At 31.5% G+C, this 14,475-nt stretch overlaps 1 protein-coding gene across 1 annotated transcript; it reads left to right on the top strand.

Moving 5' to 3' along the window:
* Nucleotides 1-1,196: 1,196 nt before the first annotated feature.
* LOC103830530 lies at nt 1,197-13,157 on the top strand. Its single transcript, XM_009106334.3, is given in 3 exon segments — nt 1,197-1,823; nt 1,826-2,294; nt 3,980-13,157. Coding segments are annotated over 3 exon segments (906 nt in total). The 5' UTR covers nt 1,197-1,730; the 3' UTR covers nt 4,324-13,157.
* The last annotated feature ends 1,318 nt before the right edge of the window (nt 13,158-14,475 follow it).

Genomic DNA, 14,475 nt, shown 5'->3' with positions numbered 1-14,475 from the left:
CGAATAACTATTTTATAATTGTATACAATTTTTAAAACACTTATCATCAAATGACATCTTCCGGATTGCGTGTGGATTATAAAAACTGAAAATTCTTTCTATTTTTTTTTTAAATACAAATATTATACAAACAATGTACACACAATAATTGTAATGTCAGTGATGCATATATTTTAGATATTTAATCAAAAAACTTTAATCTAGAATTCTTGATTGAATTTCGCAGCTATTTCATTCATGTATAAACAATCCTTCTTTTGTAGTGGATATATATCCCCTATATATTATTTGAGAAGCATTGTAACATTTTTTGTAGCCACGTGTGATAACTAGAATGAATCTTAGAATCGTTAGAGAAATAGGTTGGTCCATCTAAATATATAATAAGATTTTTATTAAACCATAATAAATACATTATTAATGTGCTTCATTATTTCCTTAAATAAGATTACGGAATTGACTAATGTGGCTAAATTGTATATGACAATTAATAATTTTGAATAATAAATATTTGATAAAAATAAGTGTGTATTATAATTATATTTGTTTAATTTTAAGCTATTAAAATAAATTAAACAATCATAGTAACCATATAATAAAAAATTTTAAAAATTATTTATATATTATATTTTGAATTTTTAAAAACAAGTATAAATTACTAAAACTGTTAAAAGTTTTACATTCAAATTTTGTGATCTATGATTTAAAACTTTTGTTATGGCATGATACAAATAATTAAAAAATAATATAAGTTGAAAGTCTCATTTAATAAGTATCAAAAATAAAAGATATATAAATATATGTATCATTTTAAATTAAATTATATGCCATATAAAAATACATAAATATCTTAATTTTGAAATTACTTTGAACATTTTTTTGATAAAAATTTTGAAAAAATATTGACTGCTTAATTTCTTAAAATATTATAAATTACTTAAACCATTAATCTCACAGTAAAAATTTTGTTATCACTAATTTAGACTTTTTGCTATAACATATACAAATGATAAAAAAACAAATATGAGCAAAAAACATCATCTAATAAATATTAATATTAAAATACACTATATATATGTTACTATCATTTAAATTTAATTATATATCATATCAAGTAGAAAAAATATTTTTTCGATTTATAAAATTTATTTATATGTTCGCACCAATTTAATTATATAAGTAGTAAATAATGACTTTTTAATTATTCAATATATATTTATTATTTCATAATATGTTTTAAACATATAATATATAAAATAATTTATATATATATTGTTCATCCCGCGCAAGGCGCGGATCTTAACCTAGTTTATATTAAATTTGTAACTTGTAACATATTGTCATCTATCTATATAATCATCATACCGACATTTTAACATTAGAATAAATTTACAAATTCCACAAGTAACTTTCAACCGGGAGTGATCGATCATACATCAGTATTTATTACACATATCTAAACATGTAAGAGATAGTATTAATTTTATGGTCATCCTTAACTATCATGATAATGTAAATTAAAATTCCTGTGTTAACCACAGCACCAAAATTGCAATCGTTTTTCATTAATTCTAACCGTCCATTTAATCAAAGCGTAGATCTAACGGCAGATATCAAATCAGAGGCTACTTCACATAATTTCCCTCCCTATATAAATCACAACATAATCCTGAGCTTGTAAGTTGTAACACATATCCCCACAATCGTGACAGAGAGAGAGAGAAGAGAAAATGGTTTCGTGGCTGATGACTCTCAAGGCGGTGCTAATCTCGAGCGGCGTCGCTTCCGTCGGACTGTTGCTCAAGGTCTATGTTCCGATATGATGGCTGTTGACTTCTCCGTGTCGCAAGCTCCGGTCCTGTGGAGCTCTTTGCTTTCGTGGCTGAAACCGCCGTATCTCTACGTCCTCACAAACGGAATCATCATCACTATCGTTGCTTCTTCGAAGTATTACCGGAACTCTAGCCACCATGAACAGGAAGGCGATGAATCAGCTTCTCCGCGGATGCTGGAGGTGAAGGATTTGGATCCGGATGCGCAATTCAGTTTTGTAGCCGCCAAGGAAGAGAAGATAATAGATGCAGTGGCGATGGTGGAAGATGAATCGGAGCTTAAGAACTTGATTATGGTGGAAAATTTCGATTTGGTTGGATCTGGTGGAGATGAGGATGTCATGATGGCGTCGGCGAATTCAAATCGGAGTCATGTGCCATTAAGGATGACTGAATCGGAAAATCTCCCTCCCAAGGATTCAAGATTTGACCACCGGGAGTCGGTGAAAGCTAGTACAAGAGGTACGATCCTTATTCTTTTCAAATTTAATTTTGAATTTGATACTTATCAAGTTCATTAAAAGAAAAAGAAAACAGAGGAAGAAGATGATGACAGTTATGTTAACAAACGGTTAGGTAGATTTTAAATTGTTTTTGAAAATTCAAATTTGGCGTCGGTGGTTTGAAAAGGAAGTTTCGGAGGGCCCAATAGAAAATTATACATCGTTTTTAAATAAAACTATATTTCGACCCGCACAACCGTGCGAGTGTTTATTTTCACCTTATAAACATATACATCTGTTTTTATATTATTATTGGTATATTTTTTTTATTAATTAATCATATATTTAAAGTTTATATACTTTTTTAGATACAATAATTTTATAGTGTGCATGTTTGTCTATTCAATTAATTTTTTCGAACTATTACATGTAATTGTGACTTATATATTTATCTTATTAGATTTTCTCACTAATATATGCAAAGTTCAACAAATTTGAATATTATTTGTATTTATATTCTTTTATTGAAATAGAATACTACCTATAATTTTTTAATTAAAATTATAAGTAATATAAATAAATATTTTATTATTTAGTAATTTTATTTGTATTTATGAACATATTAAAATATTCATCTACACTAATATTTGAATATTATTACTATTGAACATTAAACGAAAAACACTGATATCTGTTTTTAATATGTTAAATTAAAAACAAAATTCATGATATAATATACGTAGAAATTCATGGTGAGATGAAACTATTTTCTAGTAACTACCAGTGGACTCCATCAATTTAAGTTTAGTGAAATTTTTAAATCTACGACCAATATAGCTGCGGGCAAATAATATACCCGTAATTTGAATTTAGTAACTTTTTGAATTATATTATTTAATATTGGAATATATTTTTCCTTGATATTATGCTGGTAGTTTTCCAATAATGTTACAGTAATAGAATTATAGGATTATACCATTTATATATGATTTTTGTAACAAACAACAAATAATGTTGTTGTTAAATGAATATACCCGTATTTGAAGTTTTATTATTTTGAATACAACTAACTTCATCTTCTCCAAATGATGTATGTGTTTCAGTATATAAAAATTAAAGATCATATAATACAAAGAGAACAATAACTCAAATAAGGCTAACACAAGTGCAACAATAAATTCAAAGAGCATCGTAACTCAAATATCACTGAAGAATGTTTACTAAAAATAAAACGCTGTTAGTAACAAAGTTAGTTTGGTCAAGCATTGTCATAGAAGTTATGGCCATGAGATACGTTTATATGTATATGGTTAAATATAGTACACGATTAAGTATTTAATGAAAACGACAGAGACACATGAAGTAAGACTATCATAAATTTATGAACTAATATATACCCTTAGTAACAGAAAATGTATGGTCTTTTATAATAAATCTGGTCTATGAGACGCATGTCATTGATTTTTTATATAGTAAAGAGAAATCATCACGATTAATAAAAGATGAGTTGGTAATGTGAGATTTTAGGTGATATTAATTTGAAAATAAATGACAAAACAATTAATATGATAAATGTAACATGATTTTCTAGTAATAGGTCCATTAGGTCTATTTTAAAAAAAAAATCACACATGAATTAAAGTTGTGACTTCTCTCTTAATATATAAGATATATAAGATACAAAATACATTGTGTTTTTTCAAGGTGGAAGAAGAGGGGTGTTGAGAGTGCATAACGATACACTGGAGAATACTTGGAAGATGATAACGGAAGGTAAGTCAACGACGTTGCCCAGACAGCTATACCGGAGATCGGACACGTTTAGCCGTGGAAATTCCGGCGAGGCGAATCCGGTTTACAGGAAATCGGAGACGTTTAGGGACATGACTAACCATTACCAGTCTCAGGTGAGGAAGGAGCCGTCACTGAGTCAGGACGAGTTGAATCGGCGAGTTGAGGCATTTATTAAAAAGTTTAATGAGGATATGAAGTTGCAGAGGATGGAGTCACTGAGACAGTACAAAGAAATAACCGATCATGCGGTTTAGTCTTTTTTTTCTGCTTTTTCGTTGGTTTTCGTTTAGTATTTTATTGGTTTTTTATACACAGTTACCAGGTTTCTTTTTAACCTTCTCTTCGTTGTTGTTGTTGTTGTGTATATAGCTTTAGTAGCTCTACACGTTTGGTTTGTGTGGATAGTCTTTTCTTTTGTGTATTTTATGTTCGTATGTTTATCTGTGTAATGGACTTCCCTTGGGCCTATCTTTCCGGCCCCAAGTTTATGGTTTTAATGAATTAACTATACATCCGTCCATGAACCCAAACATTTTTTAAAAAGAACCCATGCATATTCACTTCATTTCCCTTTTTTGGGAAAATTGTTTTTTTATAAAACAAAAAAATGATAACTATATCACTTTAGACTAATCTCATATACTTTATATCTCATTAAGTTAATTATTTTCAAAATGACAATAATGCCCTTAAAATTGTAATTTTAAATAATGGGTTCGATCAAGCGGGATCGATCGATCTGAAATTACAAGGTCGAACGGATCGATCGATCCTGATCATTATGCGGAACAAAAAAACACGGAGCATATACTGATCGATATGGTCTATTTCACTCGATCGACAAAGGTCGATTTCATACAGATAGACTGATCTCGAATTATAGACCGATCGATCCTGTGCCTAGGTAAGTATTCCAAATCGATTTCTTGGTTTTCTTCGGTTATATCCGGTTTGATTCCCACTTGATTTGAACCGACCAAACACGCTTTCAACTCTTTAAACTCGATTTATTTGGGATGAAACTCATAAATTTCTCATCTCCTTCACGAACAAAGGGGGAGAAAATCAAAGTCTCAAGTTCATAAACTCTTAACTCACTCAATTTTCACACTGATTTGGTTGAAATAATGTGAACTTTTTGTGAAAATTTTGTGAACAATCAATGGAATATAGAAGACGGCGTGAGAAGAAGGTTACCACGTTTTTTTTAAGTTTTTTTAAGTTTTTTTTTTAAATCGATTTTCAAAATATGAAAGTGAATATTCCCAAATATTTTGTTTCCATATTTTTAGGAACTGATTTCTTATCCGTAGAATACATCTAATCTGTAGAAATCGGTTTCTACAGGTTTTTAGAATTATAGTAATGTGTAGATTTTGATTTCTACATGTTTTAGCTTTACAAGAAATCTGTAGAAGTCGGTTTATACGTGTTTTAGATTTATATTAATGTGTAGATTTTGATTTCTAAAGATTTTAGATCGGTAAGTTAAGCGCGGAATGTGTATTCTAAATATTTTTAGAATACTCTTATTACGTAGATGACATATTCTAAACATTGCAGATTCAATAAAAAAGTGGATTTCGTTTTGCTAATTCGTAGAATGTCATTTCTACTTTATTTAGAACAGAATATGAAAATTATGATTTAAACATTTTTAGAACTGAAAGAAACACCACTAAGTTCATATATGTATTTTATCAATAGTTACTATTTTTCTAATTTTTTTATTTGTAAAACTCTTTACTAAATTTATTTTCAACTATAAAAGGGTATTATAGAGAAAAATGACACAAAATATATATTAGTCTAAACAGACATAATTATCATTTTTTGCTCTAAAAAACAATTTTCTCTTTTTCTTTTTGCAGTTCCCTTGTATCTAATATTCAGTGACGCGATTTTAAGAATATTTTAATACCATGGGAGTCGCTGAATTTGATGTACCCTCTAAAATTATTAGAAAATTTCATTCGACCAACCTTTTTTTTTCCTTCGACCAACTTTGATATAATGTAATTTTTGGGTAACACCATTCCAACATTTTTAACAACAAAATATATACTTGATTTCTAAATATTTTAATTGTTTATAACTGAGGAATTTAAACTTAACAAAACTAAGTTATATAAACATTTTAACAGCCAGACTAATTACAGAAATGTACAAAAGTCCATATGAAAAATCGTTTTCATGAACCATGTGATAGATGGCCTTTTTTAGTTGATAAATAACTCAGATTCGAAAATATTCCGATGCATTCCATCATATGTTCAAGTGGATATGAGTCTATTATTTAGAATCTATTTGAATATTAGTGTTGGTTCTTCTATAAATCTAGTACTAGATTTTGATCTGTGCTTTAAAAACGAGAGATTATTCTCGTTTCAATTCTATTTTGTTTTTTTTTTGGTTTTAGTTTAATTTTTGGTTTTGATTTTTTCAATACAAGATATAAGAACCGTTCAATTATTTATGTATTTAAATTTGGTTTCAGTTTGACTATTTTGGTTAGGGTTGGACAAAAAAACTCGAATCTGAAGAACCAAACCGAAACCAATCCGAAAAATAGTATCAAACCAAAATTGGTTATATATCCGAATAGATTCAAAAATTTTGTATTTATATAACCAAACCCGATCTACACCAAAGTGTTTTAACTACTTAAAAATATCCAAAATAAATTTATATACTTCAATATATTGATTAATTTTAGATTTAATATATAAAAAGTATCCCAAATATACATGATATTTGAAAATTTTCAAAAGTAAATGTCTAAAATAGGTAAACAATACTCAAAATACCAAAAATACTTGAAATATCTATCGATTATCTATCAAAATATTCATACCAAACCAATTTATATGTTAAGTTTAGGTATTTTGGCATACATTATTCAAAGTCATATAATATATTATTTTTATTTTTAAATTTTGAGAAATTTACAGTATATATGAACTTTTAATTTTTAAAAATAATTTAAATGGTTTATCTAAACCCAAACCAACTACCAAAAGATCTAAACCGAATCTAATCTGAAATTTATAAATTAACTGAAATCTTTAATCATGAAAACCCAAAACCCAAATAGACATAGGATCAAACCCGAATGGGTACCCGAACGCCTACTCCTAATTCTTTTTTTTTGCTTGGTTAGAATAATAATGCGAAGAATATTTGGTAGATTAATAAAAAGATTTAATTAGTTAATGTACATATATCATCTTAAGATTCTTAAGAAATCGGATACAGCAACAATGTGTATCTCGGATTAAACTTCCCATTTGTATTCCCATTTTTATTTATTTATTATATTCAAGAAAACTCTAGTTGCATAACATTAATATTGTAATTATAAAAGAAAGTTATAAACATGGAAGAGAGATATTTAATCTTCATTGTTATACACTTGATGTATCATAACATTTTGTTTAGATAAATTTTAAATAATTAATAAATATATTCTTAAATTTGATAGAATTCAAAATTATCAGTGTCAATAATAAAAATATTGATAGACATATATGAAATATCTGAATTAATACTAAATTGGTTTGAATTTTGCTTGGAGCTTGGTCTTCAACGTTAAAATTTTGGTTTGATTTTCAAAACATAAACATGGAAGAGAGATATTTGATCTTCATTGTTATACAATTGATGTATTATAAATTTTGTTTTGATGATTATATATACTAATGTCACATAAATAAAGAAAAAATACACTTTAATGAAAACCCCTTCTTAAATACATTTATTGAAATTAAAATTAAATGATAATGACATGCCGTGTTGTCAAAAAAAAATGATAATAGCATGCCGTTATAAATAAATTGTTAATAAATGTTAAAAGAAAAATAAAAATAAATTGTTAATCTAAGGGCAGAACCCTACTGCTTTAATAGTATAGATACCTCTATATTAATTTAAAAAAAAATCGTTTTCGACTTTTTTTGTGGAGTACGATCATACGCTGGTTGGACCAAATATACTCGGTCAGTAGACATGTAGGGTAATCTTTTGAATGAATTTTCTCTCAGTTGGACTTTTCTTAGAAAAGACAGAAAAAGGTCCAAACAAGTTTGTAAAGCATTGAAGATATATATTTAACTCCCACAAAAAATACTTAAAAAATAATATTATAAAATAGTTTATCCTGTACAAAAAAACCCAACCACAGCCACTTAAGGTTACAAGAGAGAGAGAGAAAAAAAAATAGACGACTACCGAACACACATGGAAAATTTAGTTGAAATAATTTAGATATTTATAAGATTTCTAAATAAATAAATAAGATTATAGATGAGGAATGGCACATTTTTATAAAATATATATATATATATATATATATATATATATATATATATATATATATATATATATATATATATATCTAATCTAACAATACTAAAAGGGAGATATGCTGAAAGGAGAGTCTGTCCACGTCAGATTTAAAATTCATCCACTAAAAATCGTCCAAACTGCCATGTCATATTGATTTCTGTAGAAAATAAAAATTACTCTCTTTGCTGGGTTCATTATACATGTTAAAGGCCCAAGATCATCCTTCGACTTCGTCTTCTACTTTCCTCTTCATCAAATCTCCGTTACTGAGCTGAGTCTCATCTGCTATCAATCAATGGTGTTCTTCAATACTTCTTAATGAGTTCGTTTCACCTTCTTCTCTTTCTCTTTCTTTATAAACCACTTTGTCTTAAATTGCTTCCATTCAATCCCGAAAACCTCATTTCAAGAAGTTGACACTATAGCGATGAAACCAAAAGGCAAGTTCACTTGCTGGTACTTTTGTCTTCATGGATGAAGCTATTTGTTCTTTAGCAAATACTAAAGGCATGACCCACTATCTTGCCTTTGTTTGGTAATTCCTTATTCAATTAACCAAAATAGTGTCAGTTTCAATTAAACTGCCCTGTTGATCTTAGCAGCCGTTGTTTGCCATTGCTCTTGCGATGCTCCCACTGATTTATTCTTTATCAATGCTGATTTAGTTTTCTCTTCTTCTTTTTTTCACACCAGGAGATGTGTAAGGGATTTATTTTGGGAACACTTTTCTTACAGCCTAGCTTCCTGGTTTCGGTTTAGGTAACGCAAGTCTTTGCTCGATTTGGTTTAATGATGTGGTGGTAAGGCTCCTATTTTGTTGCATATCTGTTCTTCTCCTGTTGGACTTGTGAAGAATAGTAATTTTGTGAGATTAATTGAGCTTAGAATCATAATTCTGTTTTCTTTGGCCGTAGTTTTCATTTGTATGTTATACTTTCACTTTCCCATTAAATTTCCAATCTTTTTAAATAAGCTTTTTGAATTTTTCAGGCAGGAATTTATATTCAAAAAAAAAAAACAATGAAGATCCTTTTTGAATCTCCAAATATATAACTTTCTCAGCAGATTCGTAAAATGCTCCTAAAGTCTTAGATCTATGCTGGCTACTCTGAACTCCAATGAATAAGACATGCTGGATAATCTAATGATAATAAAGAAGAGAATGGAAGAACTCTAGAGAAACAGAAAATTATCGATGCTTTTTTGATATATATTATTAGTACAGGCCATGAATCCTCTGGACTCACCATTATTTGGGCTTCCATTTCTCTGCAGGAACACCCTAAGATTCTCCAGAAGTTAGAGGTAACATGAGAATATATGTTTTTATAATCCTTTTCCATTTCACTTTACAAGCTTTAATAGTGATTTCATTCTACACAGGGAGAACAAGATGCTATTGTTGAAAATTGAGCACCGGACCAGGATTTGACTCTTAAAAGAGACATGTAAAATGGACTAACAATCACAGGTGCCTCATTGCAAAACAAGTTTATGGTGTTTTTAAAAAGGTATGATTCGTTACATATTCTCTCACTGAATACAAAATGAGGCTTTTTATGAAGGTTCTGATGAGACACTTTGGGTACATTCTATCTAAGGCCTTCCGGGAAGCAAAGAGGGATGGCCAAATGAACGGTCAGTCTATGCTCATCGCCTACATGGAACACAACAAACAATCTTTAAACCCTTTTTGTATATTCATTTCTATGTTTCTGTAATTAGGCATACATCATACCAAAAGGCTGGAAGGTGATGACTTGGTTCATGTAAGTTCACCTGGATCTTGAGATTGGCATGAATCCAAATAAATATGAACCTTCAAGATGGGAGGTATGTAGATATAATAGATTTGTGACGCATTCAACAATCTAACTGTCTTTGTAATTTGAAGTTGGTGTTGCAAAAGAGTAACTGAACATGACAAGTTCATTCTACAGGGATACAGACCTTTACCAGGCACATTCCTTCATTTTCATTTAGGAAGCGGTCTTTGTCCCGAGAAAAATCTTGCCAAGCTCGAGATTCCAATTTTTCTTCATCTTTGACCATTGAAGATGGGTTTAGCTACGCTAGCTTTGAAGCTGTGGGTTATGACTTCAACACTATTGAGCTGAGTCAGCTGGTGAGAAGGGTCCCGTTCTTTGATTCCAAAAGTTCTCTGTAGCCATGCACTGGAGTGGAGTGAACGCGTACAAGCCGGAGATTAGTGTATACTTGGAGTATTGTGGGTGCGCAGAGAGAGAGAGAGAGAGAGAGGACATTTGAGTCTCGAGGAGAAGAGGGTAGGACAGTGATGTATCATATGTTTGACTCACAGGACAGATGTTTATAGCTATGGAATGTAAGTTCTTGAGATGATTGGTGCAAGGAACAAAGAAAGCGCTCATCTCTGCCTCTAACACAAGTTCATCAAGGAACAAACGGTTTGAGAAGCCTCGCAGGCAGTGTGCGTTGCCTAGCTACCTTGAAGTGGAACTGGAGCAGAAATCATTAACTGCAGCAGCAAGGACACGAGAGAATCTAAACTATTTTTGGAGCTTTCTGTTTTTGCATTTTCTTGGTGTAATGAATAATGACTTGTGAAGTTGAGGTATTCCTTTACGAGAATATGTGTTGGGTTTTTCGTGCTGTATAAGTTTTGATATATGGAAGACTTTTATGTTTGCTATGATTTACCGCTTTTTAAATTACTCTAATTGTGTTTTTTCTTTAGTTGTAAAGGACTGAATGAAAAAAGACATGACCATCAGGTATATTATTCTTGAAGTTTAGAATCTGCTCATATCAAACAAACGGGAGTTTCTTACTAAGACATGTTCTTCTTGCTGGTTCACACTATCTCAAAATCATTAGCTTCCTATCAATTGTGCAACCTACACTACCAAATATCTCACTAAAGAGAAATGTTGTGAGAACGAAAACGAAAAACTACAAGGCAAACTTTAAAATTTATTACTCATTGCATATATTGCGTATATGTATTTTACCAATTTTAAAACGAATATTTTGAATTTTTCCCAAAAAGAATATGGTAGTCAGGAGTACTAATCTCTAAACATTTAAAACCATATAAAATGTTCAACGCAGAGCAAACAAAAAAAAATAACAATATGATCAGTGAGGAGTTAATCCTAATTTCTGACCAAATAATTATAGTTTTCCTGATTTTAAGGGTGCCATCAATGGTATAGTAAACTATTTATTTACTGTGTTCTTGAGTATATGAAAAATGTTATAGTTGCTTATAAGTCTATAAAAATTATTATTTGCAAGACTGCAGATATCATAAGCATTATCTCCAGATATAATGAGATGATTGGTAAAATTTATATAAATATTTTACGTTAGTAAACCATATACGTACAATCTATACTACTAAACTAGAATCATGATTTTGACCTAACCTTAGTTCACTATGTGATGTTATCAAATTTGAACCTAAATAGTTAATGGAACTTTGTGGCTTGTGGTTTGTACCACTGAAACAAATAATCATATACAATGCGATTAAACTAAAAAGCAGTTAAGATATCTTCATGGTTACATTTTTTTTTTGATAACCGTGGAGATCCCAAAAGTTTTCTAGACCCAAAAATTAATCCCGCAAGACCCATAGAAATCTCGGTTTTCTTGCAACTTAAAGCGTCTATGGGTGGACCAATGCTATTCGAACCCCTGGCGGAAACACCCAGGCGACTTGGTTAAAAAAACAAATTGTTACCTCCAGTATATCATATATACCAAAGATTTTCCCATCTTTTTTTATAATGTTATATCAAATAAGTTTGTGTAAAGATCAATTTAGGTTAGCACATCACCAATCTATTTGAGTGAGCTTTATAGTATTTCCATAATTTATTCTATTTTTTCCAAAATAAAATATCTTATAATATAATATGGTTATACTCCAATGATATTCTAACTTAGAATAAACAATAGAACAATAAACAAAAAAAACTTTATATATATATAGAGTAAACTCATTTTCTATTCTATTATAAAGTCGAATTAGAAATGTTTTTACAAACTTTAGAAAATTAGTAATTTTCTTCTCGGTATTACAGCTCCAATAATTTATCGAATCATTCTTATCGGTCACCAAAATTTAAATATTTAAATATTCAAATTAAATACACATTTAATATATATATCTATATATATATATAATAAGGTTATTTACCTATTCTTCAAATAATAGTTTGATATTAACGCAGACGATGTATAAAAAAATATATGATACATAAATAATAGAAAATTAGAAAATATTAAATATATAATATTTGAAATTTTACAAAATAGTTAGACATGATTACTAACAGATTAATAGAAACTTTAATTATGTTTGCATCTAAATATATATATATATATATATATAAATATAAATTAATGTTATTTCAAAAAAAAAGTTATTTCAGAAACAAATTAATTATATAACACAAAAATAAAAATAATTTATTGATAAAATTGTGTTCTAAATTATATTTAACATTTAAAATATACATATATATATATATATATTACAAATAAATAAACTGCGCGTAGCGCGGTAAAATTTCTAGTATATATAATAATGGCACTTTTGTTCAGCTACGTGAGGTGGAAATATAATCTGCCAACACATTAACTGTTTTTTTTTTTTTTTGGTAAAAATGTTAAGATATTATTACCAAGTTTTTAATTTGTGACAGAAATACATAGATAACAAGAAGCAGAATAAGAAAAATAAAATCCTAAACACACACTCGATCGAGTAGCGATAGATAAGCAAACACGACCACCACAACCACAGTCCCAAGACACAGCTTAGTCCGCACCAACAGCTTGCCACAAAAGGATGAGCCAAGTTCAACCGAGAGTCGGAACCCAGTAATTTTGGCCTCCCCGGTGATCCGCTCTTAAAGATAATGACCCACCCGAAAACAGCTCGCCGAGCGCCTCAAAGAAATGCCCATACGAACAACAGCAGCAGTGCAACTCACCCACAACATCCAAATCGAGCAATTATTAGACCCGGAAACGGCCTGTACACTACGCCGAACCGAGCAAAGTGGGCCGCCACCTCCGCTATCCCTAATCAGAGCCCAAACCTGCACACAACTGCCCCGCACACCACCACAAGAGGCTCAAGCAAACCTATGAAGTGCTGGGATGTGAGCGAAGACCGAGCATTCGATGCGGCGATCAAAGACACGAGAACCACCACACGCCCGTAGCCGTCGAGAACCAACGAACCGAAATTGGCGCTGTTAGAACCATCAATTGCGACCGCAAAGATGGAAATAGAACCAGGGCTCAAACCAACCCAACAGTCCCCGACTTCCACAACAATCTAAAGCCGGCGACATTGGAGAGAGACAATTAGGGACCACGAACAGGAGGTCCGAAGGTGAGGATTCGAAGCTCACGGCCACTGAAGCAGCATAGACGACCGCCCTTTAAACCGCAAGCAAGACCTACGCGAGCCGGCCACTGAGCTCGAGCACCAACCCGCCTGCGTGCTCAACCCCACAACCCGCCGCCATGGTAATAGGACCCACCAGCACACACCCCGGCGAAAGGAAAAGGACCCAGACTCGACGAACCATCGAGAACCTAGAGCATCCTCTCGAACCCAATGGCTTCCTTGACCAGAAACAGCAAGCCACCGCCGAACCAGAGAAGCCACACCGTCCCTCCCACTTGCGGACAGAGAGAAGTCAGACAAGATCTAAAGTGAGAAAATCGATCTCGAACCACAACCCAAAAATCCGACTGCAACAACTTCCAATCGCTCATCCTTCTCGCCGGAATCACAGAGAAAGAGGAGAGGCCAGCGGAGAAGAAACTCCTCTGCAGCAGAGCACACCCCGACACCAAACCCTAGCCCACGACGCCGCACATATCGAAAGGGAGCAGACTGGGAAAGCGGCAGCAAAGCGAGAAAACCTAGACTAGAAGGAGAGCCCTCCGGTCGCCGGTACGCGCCGCCACGCGCCGTCCGGGCCGGAGGAAACGAGAATTACTTTTTTTCCTGCAAGAGATAAGGTCGGGGAGAGAGAAGCGCCGCTTCCCAACACATT

The sequence above is a fragment of the Brassica rapa genome, chromosome A01 (genome assembly GCF_000309985.2).
Source record: "Brassica rapa cultivar Chiifu-401-42 chromosome A01, CAAS_Brap_v3.01, whole genome shotgun sequence".
Taxonomy (NCBI): Eukaryota; Viridiplantae; Streptophyta; class Magnoliopsida; order Brassicales; family Brassicaceae; genus Brassica; species Brassica rapa.
The sequence above is the reverse complement of the archived record's forward strand: the minus strand, read 5'-3'. Positions and strand labels throughout refer to the sequence as shown.